The 22324-nt window shown below is 39.2% G+C and overlaps 1 protein-coding gene across 5 annotated transcripts in view; it reads right to left on the bottom strand.

Moving 5' to 3' along the window:
- RARB (retinoic acid receptor beta) overlaps positions 1 to 22324 on the bottom strand; it is a 191030-nt gene that overhangs the window by 60900 nt on the left and 107806 nt on the right. For all 5 annotated transcript variants that reach the window (XM_062496318.1, XM_062496310.1, XM_062496327.1 and 2 more), the window contains one exon: positions 4924 to 5072. In XM_062496318.1, the coding sequence (XP_062352302.1) occupies positions 4924 to 5072 (149 nt within the window). The remainder of the gene's footprint in view (positions 1 to 4923; positions 5073 to 22324) is intronic.

Raw genomic sequence — 22324 nt, 5'->3', positions numbered from 1 at the left:
TTCAGACAAAACTGCTGGACCATAAACCTACCCTCTTATATGCTGCGCTGTCTTCTCCCATGAAACTGCTCTAGGCATCTTTGCTGCCTACCGAATTCAAGCCAGTAATCCAGGCAGGACTGTCAGCAGAGGAATGCCGTCTTTTAAATGCCCAGAACAAGAGACAAGTCTCTCAGAGACAGCCGAAGCTGCCAGAACACCAGCTTCTCCTCCTCACCCACACAATGATGGCATTGTGTGGGGAATCCAGCCCACTACTCTCAGTCCCCCTTTCTGCAAACCTGGCTACAACAATGACTCAAGTCAGGACCAAAGAGCTGAGCGTTTGGTGACAGTCAGCCCTTACCACTTACACGAGCTGGATAAATCCAAATTGCTCCTTCTTGATGGAATTTGTTTGCGTGCTATCTAGCAACACCCAGAGATGGGGGGGGGGGGAAGGGGGAAAGAAAGATCTCAGAAGTTTGTAACTGAGATCATTAAACAACAGAAGTAGATTCCAAAACCCACCTCTGAAATGCCATGCAGTTTACAAAATGGAAAAGTTGTAAACAAGCTGAATAGTGCCAGTGTGCTGTTTTACACATAAAAAGATGGACTATCTATGGAATTTTGCTTACAAAATAAAAGTACACTGTGAAGGTCAGCTTGATTTTGAAACTCTAACACATGCAGAAAGCCAATGACCAGCTATGAGGCACATACGCTTTTGCGTTTTGTGTAACACCCTCAAATAAACACAGAAGCACATTTTTGGGGGTGTTTTTTAACCATTTTGAAATTTTACTGTGGTTCACAAGTGCCTGTTATGAAATACTCCATCTTCTAAAAACCTTAAATGCTTAGTATATCAACACAGGCCGCAGAACAGTCTTCCTACTACAGCAGAGTACTGAAGACTCCAGTAACGAATAAGACAGCAAGGTCACTAAAGTATTTGGCAAAGGAGGTTAGGAGGTACCTGTTCCCAGGTACCTGAAAAAATAAGAATCAAGGATGACAGTGAGTCATCCTTGACTCACTGAGGAAGGGAGGACAGGAGAAAGCCCCAGCTCCATGTGAGAAGGCCACATCAGTGGTTTGACAATGAAGGCAGCTGAAGCCGGATTCTCAGATTCTGGAGGAAAAATGGTAACAGATAGGGTAAAATAGAATACTGCAGATCAGAAATGAGATCATCATGACAAGATGTCTGAAAGAATTGACATTATAGTTGGTGATGACACAAAGAGAGGAGGGAAAGTTCTGTCTTCACAAACTCTGTGTCCAAGGTAGCAGTGAGGTGAGCAAGACAACATGCCAGGGAAAGATGGGAAAGATGGAAGGGGAAAAGTCAGAGATGGGGGTACTTTGGAAATCATCCATGGGCTGGTGGCAGCTGAGGGAAGATAAAATTTACAATACAGTGTTTCCCAAAATGAACATCACAAGGTCATAGTCACCATCCCCAGCTCACCAAGGGCTCCTGGCTGGAAGGGTCTCAATTAAATATACACCTGTTATAAGCAGAATATTGCCATGACATCCCCCACTGGTCTACCATAAAAAAGAGGGCAGTAAACAATGCTTTTTTTAAATAGAAAACCAAAGAACTGAACCTTGGGGAATGACATCAGGAAGTGGATAAAGAGCTATTTAAGGAGATATTGAAAAATCAGCAAGGAAAGAGTCCTGAAAGCCAGGAAAAAGAAAGCCTGATGAATCAAAGGCAGCCATCAACCCAAAACCTGGAGGACAGAAAACTGTTCCTTGCATTAGATGATGACTAATAATGATTACTATAGCAGCAGCTTCACTGGAGCTCAAAGGAGAAAGGCAAAAGAGAAGGAAACAGAGAGAACACTAGAAGAAAAGCAGTAAAAAGCCTGCACAGAGAAACAAACTATCTGGGTCCTAATTAGATAAATATGATATGAGCACAGCTTTCCATTTGTGTTTCCCTTAGGAAACAAGACTGCCAGGAGTTCAAAGTGAAAGGTGAATGATTCAGAAAGGAAAAAAGGAAAAGACTTGAGAAAAGGACCTCAGAACAGAGGAAGGTGCAAACACAGGAGAAAATATGAGTGAATTTAAGATTTAACATCACAGAATGGAGATTGCGAATTCGATGAAGAAAAAAGAAGGGAAAATAGAAGTGAAAAACAAGAAAATTGCAACACGGTTAGATGAAAAGAGAAAGAAAGGGATTGGCTGATATTTTAGTCTAGCTTTTTATAGAATGAGATTGCCTCTCCCCATCCCAGCAGATTCTGAATATGCTGGTCAGCTTTAGTGACAAATCTTGAAGAAAACAGAGCTCTTTGAAATTGCACAGAAATGTGTCTTCAAGGTAAAAGGATAATGAATTTGAGATTCCTATCTACACAAAAAACTGTAACATTAATTCTTCCTTATTATTATTGCTCCCTTGACTTACCAGAGAATCAGCATGAAACTACAGCTCCATACCAAACAGAAGCCTTCAGTGAAACACAGGCTCTCTAATAAACTTAGGTTAATCAACTGAAAGGCAGAGATCCACAGGAGAGAAGGCTTCCTCGAGCAGCAGTGCTCAGTTCTCAGTGCTTATTGAAACTTGCAAAGCAACTGGCTAACTTGTGCATGAAGAAGGCTGGAAAGAAAAGAGGTGCATGGAGAACTGATATTGAGAACAGAGGGTGAAAGTAGACTTGAGAAAAGGCAGAAACCTGTTTGGATACAGATCAGAAGTTCAAGGTGGTAGCTGTCTTGAGGTACAGGAGTAACAGCTGATGAAAGCTGTATGAAAGCAAGTGTAAAGATGAAAGAAAAGAAAAATAAACCAAACAGTCCAAAAGGGCTCAAGAGAAAAAGGTAGTATTCTTCAGAGAAAGAGTGGAAATTGACAGCACAGGTTTCTGAGGTGGCCTGTGGTGTTGCAGTCTGCTGTCTGTTCTCTGCTGACAGCTCACCACTTCTGTAGACCTGAAAGCTCCAACAACTTTCAACAGCAAATGTGGCACCTGACTGTCCACCAAAGGGACTGGCGGTTGATTCAGCAGCCATATCATGTTCTAGCACTCACTAAGGAATTTGATTCAATCCATGGAAGAGATTTCATAAAACCTTAGTCCAACCTCTTGCAGAGGTTGCATCAACAAACCCAAATATTACCAGTCCCAAGCAGCCAAGTTGCTCCTTTGGAATCTTGTTATTTTGCATAGACTGACAGGTTTTGTGTGTAACTTATCTTTTTTCTTCTTCTTCTTTTAACATCACCTATTGTTAAGTGCTGAACTATCCCATCTTGCAATGTAGCAAATAAGTGAAGATAGTATTTTTGTTCTTGTTGAGTAATGGCTAACACATTACAAGATGGATTTCCTCATGTATTTTAACAAGTGAGATCTTGCTTTATTTATGAAGATGATTTGCAGTAGGACAGTGAAAGTCCTACAGTGCATTTCTGCATATTTTTCAAAAAGCATGAACTCTTAGGGACACGTGACCTTTCTGCCATAGTCTACAATTATGTCTGTGCTTAGAAGTAACGTGGGTGAGCAAGTTACACCACCGGCATTTGCATGTTAGTATCCGAGTATTATGAGATCTCCTTCTTAAGGAAATCAGCTACAGAATATTCTTTCCATAGTTCTTCTTAACAAACAGTTAAATTTCAATAGTTTTGTGGTATCTAAAAGGAAAAAATACCAATAGGACATCAAAGGAAAAACCTCAATACCAGAAAGAGGTTCTAAAACTGAGGTGAGATTAAGAAGTTACTTTCACTCATTCAGTATCCACAGTTATAAAATAGCGGGGAAACTAGACTTCAATCCTTTAGTTTTTTGTCTAATGACACAAACCTAGGACTATGATATTTTATGTAAGTACAAAAGGCCACTAGCATGGAAGAAGCTGAAGGTTCAAAGGATAAAGTAAAAACGGCTACCTACACACTATGTGGAAAATATACAGTTTCACAAAAATAAACCAGCAAAATGCCTTTTTTTAATTTGTTCTAAGAACTTTATTTATATGGCTATAGCACCTGTCACATTTTCAGTATGCATTAGTACTGTACTAAACACTACACATCTATTTTAAGCTAAAGGATGAAAATCATAGGTCTTTTCTTTAACTGTTTAGAAAGATCATTGCACTAGGGTATGCTATCAAATTTATCTGTGAGAGCATCTGCCCTATGATATAATTCTTTACCATTTTTCACTCTACCTTCTTCCTTGCATGCATGGAAGTGCACACTGTGTGCACACCTCCAATTATTGCTGACATTGCTTCTCTGCTGGGTGTCTTCTCTGCAGACATTCTCTACTTTTGAGTGGTGTGTTTTATTACTGCATCCTATGGACAGTCATCAATTCATGCTCTGATAATCACAGCACTGGAAGGCAGCTGGCAGATGTGCCAGCAATGAAGACCGACAGATTAAATTTTGCAAATACAAACCTGCTAATCTTCAAATTCCCAAACTCATTTGAGATTAGTTACATAGCTAGAGACTACACCAAAAATTTCCAGATGATCAGATCCTGTTCCCAAATTCCACCCCCTGGGTACAGAGGGGTAGAAGTACACAGAAAAAGGCCAAGAGCAGCCAAGGGCCATGTGAGATCTCAGGAAATATCTGACTTACAGATGTACAATGAAGACACAAGAAGTCTTCTGTTTATTCTTTGATTATTTCTACATCTATGACCACATTCTCATGCGAGTGAGTACTTAAGGAAGTCCCTGAAAGACATATTTGGCAGAAGTTACGAAGGGAATTAATTCCAAGAATGATGGTAATTTACTTGTCTTTAGTCATGAATCAGAATTAATTCATGCAAGAAAGTTACAGCTGTCTTTGAAGACAATCAAATCACACCAAACTGCATTGGTTTTTCCCTCTCCTAAGACAAAATGCAGCCCTATAAAAGGAAAGGGAATGATGGCACTCACCTTACATCCCTCACAAGCACTGACACCATAGTGATATCCAGATGACTTGTCTTGACAAACAAAACAGGGCTTGTAAACACGAGGGGGTGGAAGTGGTGAAGGAGGGCTCGGAACAAGTTCCTCAGAACTGGTGCTCTGAGTTTCAACTGCTACAAAAGAAAAAAAAAAATTGAATTATTCATAATAATTTTGAATAAATTACTATATATAACCATATTGTTACAGCAAATTGGCCCATACCTTTCTTTCTATAATAAACATTAATTTGTCTTTCCTATTAAAATTTAAAGGGAGATAAGTAAGGCAAATAATGGCAGAACTACAACCTACAGCCTCAAAACTATATTTTAAAGTACCAAATTATTTAGATGTATGGCATGAAACTTACCAGGCTCTCAAAAAGAACAATTTTGGACCCATGTTCTGGTTTTAGCCTATTGAATTGTATAGCACTCATGTGTGCAGGTTGGATATCAGCCTTTAAAGGGAAATTGTGATTGGTACCTAATCTTGGGAGAGGTTTATAATCTCCTGCCTTTTTCTAAAAAATGTAACACATCCAGAATGCAATTCTGACCTAGCAGGATAGCAGCACATGTCAGGATATATGTAAAGAGTGTGAGACCTGAAGTGAAAACTACCTAAAGAAGTTGTCCTTTTTTTTTGTTTTTAAATCCATAAAACTAGCACAACTACCTTAGGATCTGTAACATCAGGAAACCTCTCTGAGAAAGAGCTACTTATATATTATGACCCCCCCATCCCTTTATTGCCTTAATATTTCTAGATGGTCATTTGTTTTGAGCCTGCTGAAAAGCCAGTAACCCCTTTCAGGGAAAGGACATGAAAGCTCTATGATGCAAGATAAGACATGTGAACTACATCTTTCCAAAACATCTGCATTAGTTTTCTGTGATATGCTGTCATCATTCCTCACGTTTATTGTGGATGTGCAATACATTTTCATGTTTCACCTAGCCGTCTCCTGCTTCTCAGATAAATCCCTCTAACTTTTCAACAGATATACAGGAATGACAGGATCTGTGAACTCAGATCTATCCAGAAATATTAGGCACTATCAACAGAGCTAAATCTCCAGAGTACTAACAGCAGGCCCTAAAGAATATTACTCAATGGAAAAACCTTAGACAAGATTTACTGTACATGATATTTTTCAGATTACAACGATGATACATTTGTATTAAACTCATGATTCATTGTCAACCCATGTGTTCCCGAATTCACAGAGGGCATCACAGCACATGAGGCAACCTCTGATTACTCATGAGAGAAGGGCCCCTTTCTGCCATTTTTCCTTGTGTTAAGCTAGTATCAACTCCAAGGACAGACACTTCTTGAGAAGAAAATAAATGCTAGAGTAAAGTATTAAAGGCTCTGATCTAAGCAAAGAAAGACCTTTGCAATTTATTTATATATCTAACAATAAGGAGGCTGTGAAAAACATGAAAAACTAAAGCAAGTAAAATAACATGGCTCCATAAATTGTAACATTAAGACAATGTCCAGAACTATACTCATATTTTTCAGTATTAAATAAACTGAACTTGGCAAACATCTACATATTCCTTCTACACCAAGAAAACTTTAATGAAGCTTTTTCTTAATGAAAACTCATGTGAGAATGACCATTTCTTTTCAACAGTAATTTCTGGTATTTAAGAGAGATAGAGAGTGCTCTGTTATTGATCTCTGCACAGCCACCCTGCTTGAATCAATAATCTATTAGTACTTTTAAATTAAAGTTAGATTCATCAAATGCCCTTGAGAAGCCTCAAACATTCCTTGCCTTATTTCATGCTCGTACATGAATTATGGTGGCTTCCAATGAGTCTATGGAATGATCAAATTTTAGCTTTAAAACTCCAATACCAGCAGACAATGTGTTTTGTATTAGCTCATTCAACTCTCCTGGTCCATCTAAAAGGCAGTTTTTAGGCTCCCCATGGGAAAACAAGGTTGTGTCATTCAATAAAACAACTGCGCTCCTGCAATCCTTCTGTGATTTCAGTTTGGGGAAAGCTGCCTTTCAGGAATAATACTGATACACTTCTGTTTATTCATCAATTCATCCTAAACAAGCACCAGCATCCAATAGCAGTGTTCCAACCACAAACAGTATTGTACTCCAGAGAGGTCTGTCAAGCACTGTAGAAACAACAGGAGCTTGTGATACCCAGAAGAGATTATGCAACCAACTCAGTTTATAAATACACAACAGAGCCAGAAAGTGAAGTGTTGAAGGTACTGTTAGAGAATATTTTCCAAGACAATTTAAAAAGATATATGATAAGGAAGGAGACAATGGAAATCAGAAGATCCTTCCTAAAACACCCATAGACATGTGCCACAGTAGATTAGAAGGACTTAATCTACTAAGAATAATACTTACATTAGCTGAACAACTGTCTAGAGAGTTTGGTTTTCTGATTGATTTTTAGGTTGGTAGGTTTGGGGGTTTTATTTGGGTTTTTTTGGGGGGGGTTGTTGGTGTTTTTTTGTATAATAAAACCTAGTTTGGGCACATTCACTATTGATCACAGGCAAGGTATGCAGTTTTCTGGAGAAGGCCTGAACCCAGGTTCAAGCCATGCTTGACTCTTACTCAAGTTTCTGATTTACTATTCTTTCTTGGATTAGCTTTTGTAACTCTTCATTTGAAAAAGTATGCAGTGCCTGTGCAGAAGTCCTGTGCAGGCACCTGTAGCAACTCATGCTCAGCAGGTATAAAGTGTTATTTTTGCAACATGTTGACAGCTAATGGATGCATGACAGCAGAAGCTCCTTTCTCCTATGCATGTCTACACAAGGAACGAGGAAAAAAGAAAGGATGGGGGTGGAAAGTTGACTTTTCCAGAAGAAGCATTTTTAAAGCAGTCCTATAATTTCAAGAATTCCAGGGGGGGGCTGGGGGGGGTGAAGAGAATTAAAAAAAAATGCAACTTCTTTCCACGCCCTGCTTTCTTGTCCTGTGGATTGTGACACTTCAGGATCCTTACTCACCTGAGACAACAGAGACTCCTGCTGTCACCCAACACCTGAATGCATCTTAAGCACACAGGGACTCTCAAACAATGGGTCACTTCACAATTCCTAAGATGTCTGAAATTTTTCTAAAGGTTAGATAAAGTAACAGATAAGATCTTTAAAAGCACAGCGTGCTTTCTGAGAGCTAATTTACTGCCAGCTAAACCGTGTTGACAGATGGAGAAGGTATTTTATTTTGAGACCAACTAGAAGCAGGCAGGCACTGCAAAATGCTTCATGTTCTCCTAGAAGCTTAGATTATTAAGCTTGCATGTTAATGCACACTTTGGACAGTTGAGTTTTAAAAGAATAAGAAGTTGTAAAGCAAATGGCATTTCCTGGATAGCCTCAAGGGAATTTTGAATACTGAGCTCAGGGTCCCTGGTGGGAAGCAGCAATTTCAGCTAATTAGGGTGAATAGCAAAGTGTTGCATTTGGTCAAAACATTCTGTTAACCCTCATTTTTGTTGGCACCAACAAGAGTCTGGATTTTTTGCCTTTCCTCTTCTTTTTTCTTTTCTTTTTCTTTTTTTTTTTTTTTTATTTTTTTGTGAATTCACTGCAGGAGTGCAAGGCACTCAGCTCACATACATTAGGCAGAAAGTCAAAGGAAACGCCAAAGTTCAACTAAAGTACAAGTAATTAGAACCAGATTCTCTGCTGCCTGTATGGGTGCATTTGATTGTAGAAGTTATTTATAAGCCTCCAAACATTTGAAAAAATAACTATATACTGTAGATCATTTAATTTTTATGTCTCGTCTGGAAAAAAATGTCTGCTTTTAATCATCTTCCAGGAAAGAGCCAGGAACTGGGAAAGTGGGTCTCAATTGTTTCAATACAAATTTCTTTCTTTCATGTGCCACATAAAACTATACTATAAAATTAAATCCAAAATATCATTGACTTTGCCCCCCCTCCAATTTTGTTTTTAAATGAAAAACTTCTTTGAATTTGTCATGCTTAAATAGTTTGCATTGTTATGAGGGTTTGGGTTTTTTTAAACTCTTGTTTGGAAGACAGACAAGGGGAGAAGAAAAAAAAAAAAAAAAGAGTGAGAGAGAAAGAAAACATTATCGTGGAGACTTGCCAGCCTTGACTTAGTAACCTGGCCATGACCCTCCAGCGAGTGTGTGTTTGACCCGGTCACACATGACTCTAGCTGCGTACTGTTGCTGGGTTATAAGTCCCAGATATTTTTACCATATATACAACAGGTGGGGATCACAGACAACAGAAAGAGGAAAACAAAGTCGCCCCTTGTGGGAAGCCTCCCCTTTTCTCCCTTGCAAAGAAAAAAGCACAAAGCAAAGAAGTTGTGCTACTACTTCAGTACTGGCACTTGCTGTGCTGGCTCGTTGTTTCTCCTAGGGGGTGGACGGACGGAGGTGGAGTGGGATGAGGGCAGGAGGACAGAGGAAAAGGCTCAGGGGAAGCCATGTGCAAATGTTAATCAACACAGAACAAATTACCACAATCAAAAATCTTTCCTTGTAGAGCTAGGTATGCATCAAAGTTCAGGAAGGAATGTTTTTTATTACAAGTGAACACAACATACCAGGATTAAAACCTACAAAAAACTTCAGATTGAGATATTATTACCAGGATTGTCAAAGTACCTAAGAATGTTTGTTTTCCACATTAGATGATTTCTCTTTTATTTATGTCTTCGTAGCTGCACACATCTGCCTTAAAGCTATGATGTTAAATTCTTGTATTCTATTTTAATTATTGGTTACAATTTTTCCAGCATTAATTATAATTAAGTCATGCATCTCTACCAGACTGTCCTGAAAAAAAGGGTAGTATTTTGGATGAAAGCCAAAGAAACCCTCTAAAGTCTACTGGCTTGCATTTACTCTGAAAAGGGACATTCTACTTTCAGCAGGGATATTAGAAGATGAAACTCCACAACCTTTTTTTCTTTTTGAGGGTGCCCAATCAAAAATGATCCTTTTCTGTTATTTTAAAAGCTAATAGAGTATCTAACAGGTTTCCACTATGTGCTGCTCAGGATTCATACAGTACGATTAAAACGACAACAGAACTAGAAAGAGGTAAAGGTTACAGAGCTCAGAAGCCCAGTCTGCAAGGACCAGACTAATGGACAAAACTGCACACAAGGTCACCTAAAAGGAGTCTCAGACCCAGGGCACTTTGAGGGCCATTCAAGGGGCACAGGCTGCTGCTGCCAAAACTATCTCGGACAAGGTGCAAGTCCTGATAGCGCAGCTGAGTTGGCAGGAGTTCTCTAAAGCTGAAGTACTTTTGCTGCTACAACTCTTGTCAGCTAAAGAGCGATAGGGACAGCTGGCTTCTGTCCCGAAGCATCTGGGAGAAGAGGGGTCCTGCTGAACTCTGCCCTCTGCCTCGGAGTACAAGAAGCAGTGAAGCACACTCTGCTCTGATATCCTCACCCTAATGAAGTTCCAAGTACAAATTTGGCCATTGCTCCACTGCAGCCAGACATACCATCAGGACAGTATTTTCTTCCCCCACCCTTCTGCATCTCATGCATTTAGACAGTGCACTATTTTGGGCAGGGCGTTAGAATGTGCTGTACAGTAACTGGCGCTGCAGGACTTTCCAGTGATACTCCAATTCAAATAATGATAATGATCATGATCCTGCCAAGTCAAAAGATATTTGAAAGAATGAACACTGAAAGGCCTCCACAGCCTTGAGGGGAGACATTACTTGCAAAGCAGGTCCTTAGAGCACTTTCATTTTAACTGCTGCAGCATTTCAGTGTTAAAACACAGACTAAATGTAAAGTATGATTTTTAAAAAAACAAACTTCATATTCAACAAATGCCTTTGCTGTGTATACATCAACTTGCATTTGTCAACTGACAGAAAAAAAGTGTTTGCACTTGTCTGCTACATCTTGCCTGGTTTAGAACTGGGAGAGAGAGAGCTGCATCATATTCCCTCATGCCTTTCATCAAAATTGCCAAGTTTCAATGCAAATCTGTAACGTTAACCAGCAGAGTCATGTAACATAAGTCAATGGAGTCAGTGGATACTGATCTTGGCCATACAACAGGAGTATAGCCCTTTGAAACCTATATTAATATCAGGTGATTAGGGCCAAGAAATAGCTGAGTATCCTACTATCAACATAGCAGAGCTGTCCAGATTTTTTTGGTCTAAGTCAGATGACAACAGCATCTATCTTCTGGTATTTTTCTGTTCTACTCTCATAATATAGTTTCTGTTACTTAGCAGCTAACTTCTTCACAGATTTTACTATTCCCCCAAATAATCTCTATCAGTTGCCCACTGAAGAGTAGAGATTCTTTTGTAAGATACTTTTCTGTTATGACACAATTTGGCCTCTTTATCAATCCATTAGTTAAACAAGGCAATTTGGTCACCTGACTTTACGCTGGCATTTAATAAAGCACTCCACAAGCCCCACCTGCCAACACATCTTCTGGAGGGACATACCTGCACAGATTCCCTGAATGACTCCCTTCAAACCCTGCTGTCCCTGGCCACACAGCAACACCAGCACTGCTTCTGGTTCTGCCATATTTAGCAGTATGAAAGATCCTTTTCTTCTGCTTATCTGATCTACAAGCATGGTCTCTGCCACTTCAGAACGTGAATAACCCATGAGCAGTCATATTTTTACCTTTGTAACACCTAAGCGAGATAAGGGAAGAGCTATTCTTTACAGACAGAAAGCAGAAGCACTGACAGTGAAAGGGCTTTATTTGCTTGCATCGTAAATTCCTAGAAAAACGCAAGCAGTACCCAACTGGGATTTTCAACAGCATCTGAGAACCTAGCTGTCTACAGCACAAAGCAGTGTAACCAAAATATAGCCTTACATGCCTTGCCCTAGGTTTCACATGGGGTACATGACAAAGCAGGGAACTCTCTTAAATCTGTGTTTGGTCCCTCTATCACAGGGGCTCTGAAGCACCCCCAAGTCTGCATGTGCACCCCATGTGAGACACTGCCCACTGTGAGACAGGACAGGGCTGGGTGCCCCCGGCCTCCAAGAGCCACTGCTGCTGCCAGCGGAGAACTCAGGAGAGATGATGAAGCCTCGCATTCATTTTCTGATCCCCACAGCCAGCTGAGAATCAGCTTCCTTTAAGACTACCATCATATATACAATTACACAGGAATGCCCTGGCAGGGAACTGACTTGCCTGAGAGAAATCCTGAATCTTCTGAAGGCCACACAGCAGCAACTGTGCATGTCGACACTGTGTACCACACGGGCATAAGCAACACTAGAAACTGCCAAAAAATCCTCTACTCTTGACTGTACTGTCCAAGCCTCACGCACCACCAAGATGTTAAGTCTGAATCTAGCAGATTAGCCTTATAAATTGAGTGTGTATGACCTAAAAATCACAAACACACGGTCAGGTATTTCTGAAAGAAAACACCCTGAAAAGCCTTTTTCTGAAACTGCAGCGTCTTTTTATTGTGTCCCACAGGTACACATGGGGAGCTGCCACTGCAACCACTTTTGGTGCTTTTCCCAGCAGAGTCACAACTTTTGGCAAGTACATTCTCTACACACATATTTACTACAGTTAGCGTAAGGGACAACAAGGAGGCTGCAGCTGTTCTGTAGGTTTGCACTTTCTGGTTCTCAAGCACCAGCTCCACTAAAACCTAAGGTAGCATGTATAACTAACATCACCTTTTCAAAGAAAATTATACTGCTTTTCAGGCTGATTTTTTTTCTTTTTAACAGTTATGTCAGCAAAGCAGTTCTGCATTTGGGTTTATGTGTCCATATAGCCAGAGAGATGTATTTACACCTGAGCAAACCTGGAAAGCAGAAAGCTTGTCAGGATTCATTATATCAGGGCCAAGAACTGCATCTGGTTATACCTGTGTTACTCTCAAGACAGCAAGACTTAATGACGTGCTAGTAACTGAGAACTGGAGCGTCTTTCGCTAAATAAATGGCCAGGGCAGACACCATGAGTAAGCCAGGGTGAAAGTAAGAGTACAGACAGGATGGCCGCAGGGTTTGGCAGGCAGAGTTTACAGGGCAGCAGCTCATCACTTTGTATTAGGAGCCTACCTTCGAAATGAAAAAGAAAACATGTTAAATGAAAAAAATAAATCGTATGGAAAACTGAAGAAAAACATCCGAAAGATGCTAGCTCTGTAGTTTTTTCAGGTCGGTGATTTTCTGCCTGTCCATTACCATGCAAAACCACATCAGTCTCAAGTGAAAATTCTGCATTACTGCAAAACTGAAAAATAAGATCTTCCTAAATAAAAAAAAAAATACATAATTGTGCCATCATCTGCATGGAGTTAGATTTTCCTTTGAAAATGAAATTTTCTTACAATTCAGGCCCTGGCTGCTTTACCTGTGAATTCCTATGGTCAGATGCTTATGTGGAATAAAGTGGCATAGGCAAAGAAGAGACACAAATGTAGAGAAGATGAGAACTCTGGCCACTTTATTATTTATTTATGAAAAAGAAGCCTATGTCTGTGGCCTACTGAGTAACGAATTCAGTGTTTTCCCTACAGGATCAAAAATTTTAAGACAAGTTCCAATGTAAAGAAATAAACACTTAAAAATAAAAGGAGACTGATTCTTTTTTTTTTCAGCTCTATTTTATGGAGTTGCTACTCCACTGAGTTCAAAAAAAGACCCTTGTAAACATAAATGGGAGAAAACCCAGATCTAGTATCATCAGTAAGAAATGAAAACTGCAAGGGCAATGAAATAGTTGCTATAATCTCTACACATATCCAGATATTTTACTGAGTCATAAAGTCTCCATTTATAGTTATTAAATGTTTTATAGTGTTTTGAGGATTTTTATTTTTAAGTCTTTTCAAGCAGTGAAACAGAATAATTCAGAGTATTATTCTAAAGGAATGATTTTATTCTTCAAAAGTCACCTCCTATCCAAGCTGATATTAGTTTTTGGTATTACTATGTCTGCCAAATAAATTTTTTATTTTCTATATATTCAATGTATCTTATCACATTATTCATCCTGACTTTTTGCTGTGGCTTAAATCCAGCTAGAAAAGGAATTTTAAAAAATCTTTAGTCATGTTCACAGTTGTTCAGTACCACATGGACAAAATAAAACTATTGTGCTCTCTTTGGAAATGCCATAAAACTGACTTGCTGTTAATATTTTACATATCATTTTGTTTCTGAAATTTTAGGACCATTAGTTCAGAACATTTTGATCTTAAAGTGTTTTCAAACCTTCAAATTCATAGACTGACTCAACAAGAGCCAATTCAGTGACCAAAACTACTTCAAGTTAGTAGAATAGCAGTTAAAATGCTTATCATTACAATTAATTTGTATTACAGCCACACTGCTGGATATCACTAATTGATTTATATACCCTCCTTTCTATACCCATTTACAGGGGCAATTATGAACACCATCACATATGCTTAAAAGGGTTACATTAGAACATTATCTAGAAACTAGACTGCTGAGCTTAAAATCCTCAAGAACAGGTAAATTCTTCATTAATGGGTATGTTATCAACTCACTACAAATGGCCTATAACCTTTTAAGGCAGCACATGGTGCTAATATTTTACTTTTCATGGGCAGTTGGAGGTTGGCTCCAATGATGAGCTCCACCGCTATCTTTAATTGTTTTTAAAATTGCATATTATAGGCAGCAATAAACACAAATTAGTATTATGCCATCCACAGCTTTCTGCGAGGCATGGTTTCTATAAACAAGTTAAAACGCATACATCTGTAAATAATAAGTGTAAGTATGCTGAATTTAATGAATAAGGGCACTAAAAGAAATTGAACAGTAGGGGTCCAGCAATTAGAGTAACTGCCCATTTTATTAAAAATGTATTGTTTCCAGCTTTCACTTTAGAAGGCTTTTATTGCTTTGCTAATTCTAAGTTTTGATTTCCTTTGAAAAGGATGTTTAATTCTTTATATTTCTCTGACAGCCCTGTCACACAGCACTTGCCTTTTTTACAAGGCAGTGGACAACAGTGATGCTTTATATCTCCTTGCTCGGGATCTCACTCTTGAACCCTCACTCCAGACCTTTGTTTGGCATTATGCCCCCCAGAGGTATACTTCCTTATCAAGTAAGGTTTCATAATGAAGCTGGGATGAAAACTGCTGAATCAGCACACCCCAGGCAGCCACCCTTCGGCCCTTTCCAGAGGTTACCAACACTCTGGCAGACTGGGGAGGAGCACACTTCCAGCTTCCCAGCCATGCCCCTGCAACCCAGGGCCATTTGCTGAAGCTGGTGAGGCTCGGGCCAGGAAATGGAGCCATAAATTTCCTGCTGCTGTTCAGCAGCAACCTGCTGCAAGAGGACAGGGCAGTATGTAGACTGGGAGAAGCCAAGGTAGCTTCTCAAACCAGGCAGATATCCCAGCACACGTCTGCGACGCCCCAGCATCACTGCAGTGAAGCCCTCGCTTGTATATGTATGCTTTACATCCATGTAGCTCACTTTCCAAGTAAGTGTTAAGATTATTCTTTACACTAGCCTAATTGCACCCATGTCGCTGCTCTGCAGGAGTATAATTAAAACAATCCATTATTTCCATTTAGACATGACACAATAACAGGAAAAATATGGCTTTCATCACTTGAGCTTATCTGCAAATAGAAGGACAGTCAGACCAAAACTTGACCTTTCTAACATCCTACAGCACACGTACATTTACAAGATCTAAGGCCAAAACAGGCACATACTCTGTCCTACTTCATCCCCTCAGCCTGCCAGACTAGGACAGCACAGTACGAAGAGCAGCTCACGCCAGAATTTCTGATGCTAATTAAGTAATTCCAGTTTATGGTATATTTAAGAACTTTGTAACTATCTTTTGAGACTGCAAGTGAAATATTGAGTTTTCCAAGCTATAATGGTCACATGAGCAAAATGTCAGTATTTTTGAATTTAATACCTGCCAGACTAAAGATGGTAGCACAGGGCAGAAGGTAACATGAAAACTAGGACACTAACAAATTTCCTTTCCTTGTAAATTCACAGCACCTTGACATTGAGTTTAGAAAGTATTTTGATTTTTTTTTTTTAATTTTTCCTTATAACTTTCCATCTCTGTAGTTAACAAGGCAAACATCTCTCTGCCCCTCTCACACTAGGTCCAGTGTCCAGCAAAAGTTGAAATCTGGGAAGGAGCATGGTGTTCCAGAGCCAACTGGTAGCAGTTCTCTTGACTGTGGCTCAGAGCAAACTTCCACACTCTGCCTAGAAGACCTAAGATCAATAAAATAAGATCTTCATAAGAGCCGGGGACAAGATGAGTACTGTGACTGGAGAGCCAATATTCTTCCCGATATTCTGTTTTCCTATCCTCTACCTGCAGTAGATTTTCCTATTAAACTGCTGGAGTGAGGAATGCTCATAATTTTACCTGTATGTTGTCTGTCATTACTATTCTTGCTCAGAAGTGAAAAAATATGCACACATTGTACTTCAGGGAAACACATATGTGCTAACAGTATTTCCTAGTCACCTGGTCTTTCTTATTCAATATCCACCTTCAGCACTGATTCTTTTTTTTTCCCAGATAAACTACTCACAACTGACTGCAATATCCCTGCCTTGCAAACAGGAAAAACGTCAGCCACACTTTATATAGAATATGACAAAAAGAAATTACTTTGTTTCCAAAAAACTGAAAAAAAAAAACTATTCAGTAGATGATATCCCAGGAAATTCAAGGCAAAACATACTCAGAAAAAGTGAAGTTACTTTTCCCTTATGAGGTTAAAATCCAGAAGATCTCTGGGGACTGTGCTCAAATAATTTTAAAATGTCTATATTATGAATATCCACTTTTACACTACTTATACGCTTATAATTTAGTTAAATTACTTACTATGCTTATAATTATGTTTCATAAAATGTACCCTTTTTTAGGGGGAAAAAGCCCCTTTTCCTGCCATGCATGAGAGATCTGGGCCATTATTTTGTGAAAAATTAGGCTAATATCTATGCTTTCAAATGCTTTTCCAGTTCATTCAATGCAACCTTTCCAAACTTTCTGAAGGACTGCTTTAGTGCCTCTGCCAATACCAAAAGGATTCTGAAAACATATCAAAGTATTATTGCCAACACACCAAGGCTATTAAGAAATGTAGATAGCTGTGGAACTGTCTGTAAGACTACCCACTTCACTTGAAGGTCCAGAAAACCTCCAACCTGTGGCACTTCTATTTCACTGAGTCACTGTGACAAGGCAGAGTGGCCATTTTAAGGAATTACTAAAATCAGCGGTGGAGGGTTGTTGGTTAGAAATCATCGCTTTTAATTTCTTAGTATTTGCACAAGTCTGACAACTGCGCAGCTGCACAGAGTTGCCCCAAACTGTAATATAAACTAGGCAAGCTTTCCACAGAGTAAATTCAATATGCTTTCCCTTTCTTCCCATTCTAAGGTCTGATCCTGTTTTGCTTTTCATTACATGGACTTGTCAGAAATTTTGGAAAATCTTCTTAGTTCTTTTCCCACACTTTTCCCACCAGACACAAGGGTCCTTCAAAGATGACAACCTTTAAAAACAGTAATTTTAAAAAAGTGCAGCCTGTGAGCTCAAGGGATGCTCTCTGAGCAAACTCATCTCTGGCCACTTTACCCTGGGACCAGACAAACCCAGTGGGATGGGAGCACATTTTGGAAAGCCCTCACACCACCCAGGAACAGGGAGACCCTGCTGTTTCATGGAACCCCCGGCATTTGCAAACCAGTTTGCCTGATCACTGCCTTCTATTGTTTCCTGAGATAAGCAGGGCCCCAGTGAACAATTAGAGCTTTCAATAAATAATCTGTAAGCACATTCATTTGATTTACTGTTATTTGATACAGCAGTTAGTTTCAATGGGGCAGTTACTATTGATCACTTAAAGTACTACGGACAAACATGAAACACTTTCAGAACTCCACGGATTATTACTCTTTATCTGCCACTCATCTGGGTTACTTGTAATGGTTGTGAAATTTAAAATCAATAACAACAATTAGCGTTTGTTATACTCTGAGGAATGAATCATGTGAAATAAGTTTTGTTACTAAAATGAAATGCTGGAGAGCTTGCAAATAGGAAAGACTCTTGTAAAAAGCAAAACTCTAAAATAATTTGTCTTGGTGTCAGAATGTCCAATAAAGGGGGTAAAGATGTATTTTACAGGGGGTAAAGATGCATTTTTAAAGGGGGTAGAGGTATTTAAAATGCACACAGAAGTATACACACAATTATAAAAAGGCATTTGAAGGTTTTTCAAAGGAATAAAACTTTCAACGAAACTGCTGAGAAAGACGCACCCAGGTTTTCCTTAGAAAATTCCACTACAAGTCCTATAATTTCATACTCCTTGACCTCTACAGGAGTTTTGGGTTATTAATCATGGCAGGACTTGCTCCTATGTAAATAACTGAAGATAGAGGAAAAGCTCTGACTCCTCTTCCAACTACCTTTTACTGAAGATCATCGCCAAAAAAATAAAAGTATCTAAGAAATTAATTCAAAATTAAATTAATGAAAGCTGGAAAGTGATTTTCATGTATATATATGTTGGAAAACCCTTTCAGTTTCATATAAATAAGTTGTGAATCTAATGAAATGGATGGAAATAACAGTATTTTGAGATTTCTGCTAAACAAGTAATGCTACATAATTAAAATGCAAAACAATAAGAGAAATATTTTATCACTAAACTGTAAGCAGAGCTCTGTGTGAAACCATCCATTCAGAAGACTGGTTTTCCATCAATTATTTTTTATTTATCTGATGTAAATATAAGAAGGTCTAATTAAAATGTATGACTCCTTATGCAGCTTCTTGTCATTAAGACCAATGAAAGCACTCTGAAGACCATAATGAAATAATTATGTTTGCCTTTAAGAATCCTCTTCAACAATACATGGTAGTACCACACTAAATTAAAACATCAGGAACTAAATTTCTCTTGCATCTATTTCCATTTTCACTAATTATACCCCCAAGCTTTCCAATAGACCAGGCCCTAAAATTCTTTTGAAGCTGAAACAGCCTAAGGAACAGCAACCTTTTCATAGTAATGGACTTTGAAGAAGAAACAAAGGTAACACAGCCCTGGAAGGATTAATATTTCAAATAGAGTTATCATGTGAAAATATGTGTTTATTTGAAAAATGGGGAAAAGATTGTTGATAAAAAGCCAAATATGTGTTCCAAGGAAACCAATACTCTGATTTAATCTCATCTAATTGCGTCACTCCTTCCTAACCTCTTTTTGTCAGAGTATTTTCTTGTTCTGCACAGAAATTCAAGTTAGCAAAAGCATAACAAACACAGTACTGCTGGGCAGTGGCAGAGTACCATGCTGCAACTGAGCTCCGCTTTCACATTTTGGTAAAGGTGAAAACAGCCCCTGTGAATAATTGCGGTGTTCATCACAGACTCCATTTCAGGGAGAAGGGAACAGCTATTTGCCCAAACTGCCTCCAGACATGCAATGCATCCTAACACACAGCTCGTGTTGGACTTCACCGAAACACAGAGAAAAGAAAGGATTAAGACAAGGAAGAGAAAAAAAAAAAGAAAAAAACCCCAACAACAACAAACAACAACAACAACAAAAAGCATACAAAAAAAATCCCCAAAAACACAGAAGGATATGAGTCAGCTCTGACTTCTTGAGGGCAGCTGAAGATTTTTTTTAAAACTTCAGGGAGATAATGGATCTTTTTTGGTGTGGTGTCAGAGAAGTCAATGTGGCAATACAAGCAAAGCATAGAAAGATGAGCAATTCACATACCTAACCTGCATAGCATGTGACTATATGTGCAACTAGAAAAACACAGCTGGAATGTGCTCTCCAAATGGAGAGAGGAAGGCAGGGGTTCACTAGGGGACGAAGACTTTGGAAAAGTAGCTTGCTCTGTTAGCCTCCCTGATCAAAGACATTGAAAGACATAGGCTATTTGCCATTTGTGTCAAAGGGTGGACTAAAATCAGAAAGATCTTTAGAAAGTCCAAGAATTTCCAGCTAACCTCTAAGGAGGATTTGACATATACCCTCATCCAGTAACTAATAAAATTTCTTCCTCAGCTGAATGAAAAGAGGAAACTCAAACAACAAAGCAATGCTAAGGATTACTCTGCAAGGTGAGGGGAAAAAGGAAAAACCTCCTCAGACCAACAGTTGAAAGGCAGTAGTATGAACAATGGCTTAAAACCAAAGAAAGAATCCCCAAGCTCAGGACTTGATCTTTACAATAAAAAAGTTCACCCACGTGTGGCATTTTAGCCAGTCCTTTCACTAGTGCCCTAAGCCAAAACCTGCAGGCTGGTGGATCAGTGAGGGTGGAGCTCTGTGAAGGAGGGAAAAGTTTGTAGAGAAGTTAGGAAATTTGATTAGGGCAACCCGGAGAGGAGTGCAAAATCCCGAGAGATAGCCAAGCTTTGGGGGGCACGTTTCCCTGCACCTAACCCGAGGTCCTGGGGGAAGCATCCGTGCAGATCCACAGCCCAAGGGGAGGTCTGGGTGTCAGGTATCGCCAGATGGCACTGTGACACAGTTTTCCAACTCCTTTTTCTTCATGGGAGTGAATGTTCAGTCTTGGAAAGACAGACAACCCTGGTCTTCTTGTGAGCTTTTGAGTAGAAGGTGAGGAATTAAGCAGCAGAGGAGCCTGTCCTGCCCCGGGCTCTGCCCACGGCCAGTCCCTGAGCAAAAGTGCTGGAGGCTCTGAGATCCTCAAAAGCCAGGGCACAGCTGCACTGTGCCTGAACACCCCTGTCCCAAATTGGTATTTGTGAACAAGTGAAGCAGATACTATTACATTCACTTATCATGCAAGAACCTAGAAATCCTCTTGGTAGCAGTCACCAGCTGGCAGAGGAGTGATTCTGGTACAGGACTGGAAGATGAAGGAAAGTCTTGTAGGAGATGAGATACACACCTCTATATAATGCTCTGCTGTGTCATCAGCCAGCTTGGCAGAGAGGACCAGCAGAGTGGTTTAATGGCCACTTCAGGAATTACCTCAAGCTGCATTCAGACTTAAAAACATTAAAAAACGATTGCAGGATTCAAGAGACTTTTTGGGTTCTTTAACTATTTTGATGGGATGGGTGTTTTTTGTGTGTTTTGTTTTTTTGTGTTTTTTTTTTTTATTTTGTTTTTGCTGGTTTCCATTTGATTAGTTTTGTTGTGGGTTTTTTTTTGTTTGTTTGTTTGGTTTTTTTGGGTGGGGGGAGAGTTTTGGTATTTTGGTTTTGGGGAAGCAGTAACTGAACCGTTTCTTCTACTGTTTCTATCTTACAGGCACAAAAGGCTTTCTATAATCAAATCCCCCACTGAAGGATATCTGTGTTAAATCAAACTGTGTTTTTTGTCTCCAGCTGGTGCAACACTGGTCAACCTGTTTAATTGTTCCACACCTCTGCTATGCATCTTTAAAAGAAGAATGATCCTTCTTTCTTTTCAAGAAGAGATGCTGGATGTTCATTGTGCTGAACATCCAGCACAGTGACGTGAACTTTTACTGGTATTTCCTAAAAGTACCAGTACATAAATACACCAAAGGCTTACTCATACAACCACTGTCTCTGAAACTCTTATTTAAATCGAGGGTGGAGGGTTGAGTGCATTTAAGTGCTTCACTAGATAAGGCTGTAAAAGACAAAGACATCCTTAATTTTGTCATTTTATTGTTCAAAGATCCTCGCTAAAAATACAGTGTGAGCCTAGAGAAAAATATTATGGTTCAATGGAAAGAGATCCTCCAAACCATTAAAAGAAACTAAGCAGTGCTAAAAAAAAAAAAAATCTCTTTGTTGCAAGACATTTCTCTGCTTTTTTTTTCTTAGGGGATGCACTTAGAGGGTAAAATGTAAGTCACTGAAAGTGCATAAAATGGAAATCCTTCCAAACTATGGATGGACTCTTAACATCATGTCCTTAGTGGTGAAGATCCAGAGCACTCTGAGAATTTATAAATACTCATTCAAGCTTTAACCTATTAAACCTATACAAGTGTTGACTGCCTGTGTATATTTAACTTACATAGTTTTATAATATTCAGTTTATATATGGTATAAGCAGGCCAAAGAAAAATCACCTTGTCCAAGGGGAACAGAAGGTATATTATATACTTTGTGTCTAGGATTCTTTTACACAGACTTGCTGGATTATATTTCAATCTCTTTAAACTAAAGTATTTGAAGAAGCTGCAAGGCTCAAACAGAACACTAAATGAAAGTGGGGTCAGTTATATAAGGGCTAGCACTAGTTTGTTAAGTTTTTTTCCTACCCACTCCCAAATAAAGGGACAAAGAAGTGAACATTGTGGGAATGTGTTTCTAAACCACATGATATCCTTATCAGATTGTCATGTA

Source organism: Cinclus cinclus, chromosome 1 (assembly GCF_963662255.1).
Source record: "Cinclus cinclus chromosome 1, bCinCin1.1, whole genome shotgun sequence".
NCBI classification, from domain to species: Eukaryota; Metazoa; Chordata; class Aves; order Passeriformes; family Cinclidae; genus Cinclus; species Cinclus cinclus.
The sequence above is the reverse complement of the archived record's forward strand: the minus strand, read 5'-3'. Positions and strand labels throughout refer to the sequence as shown.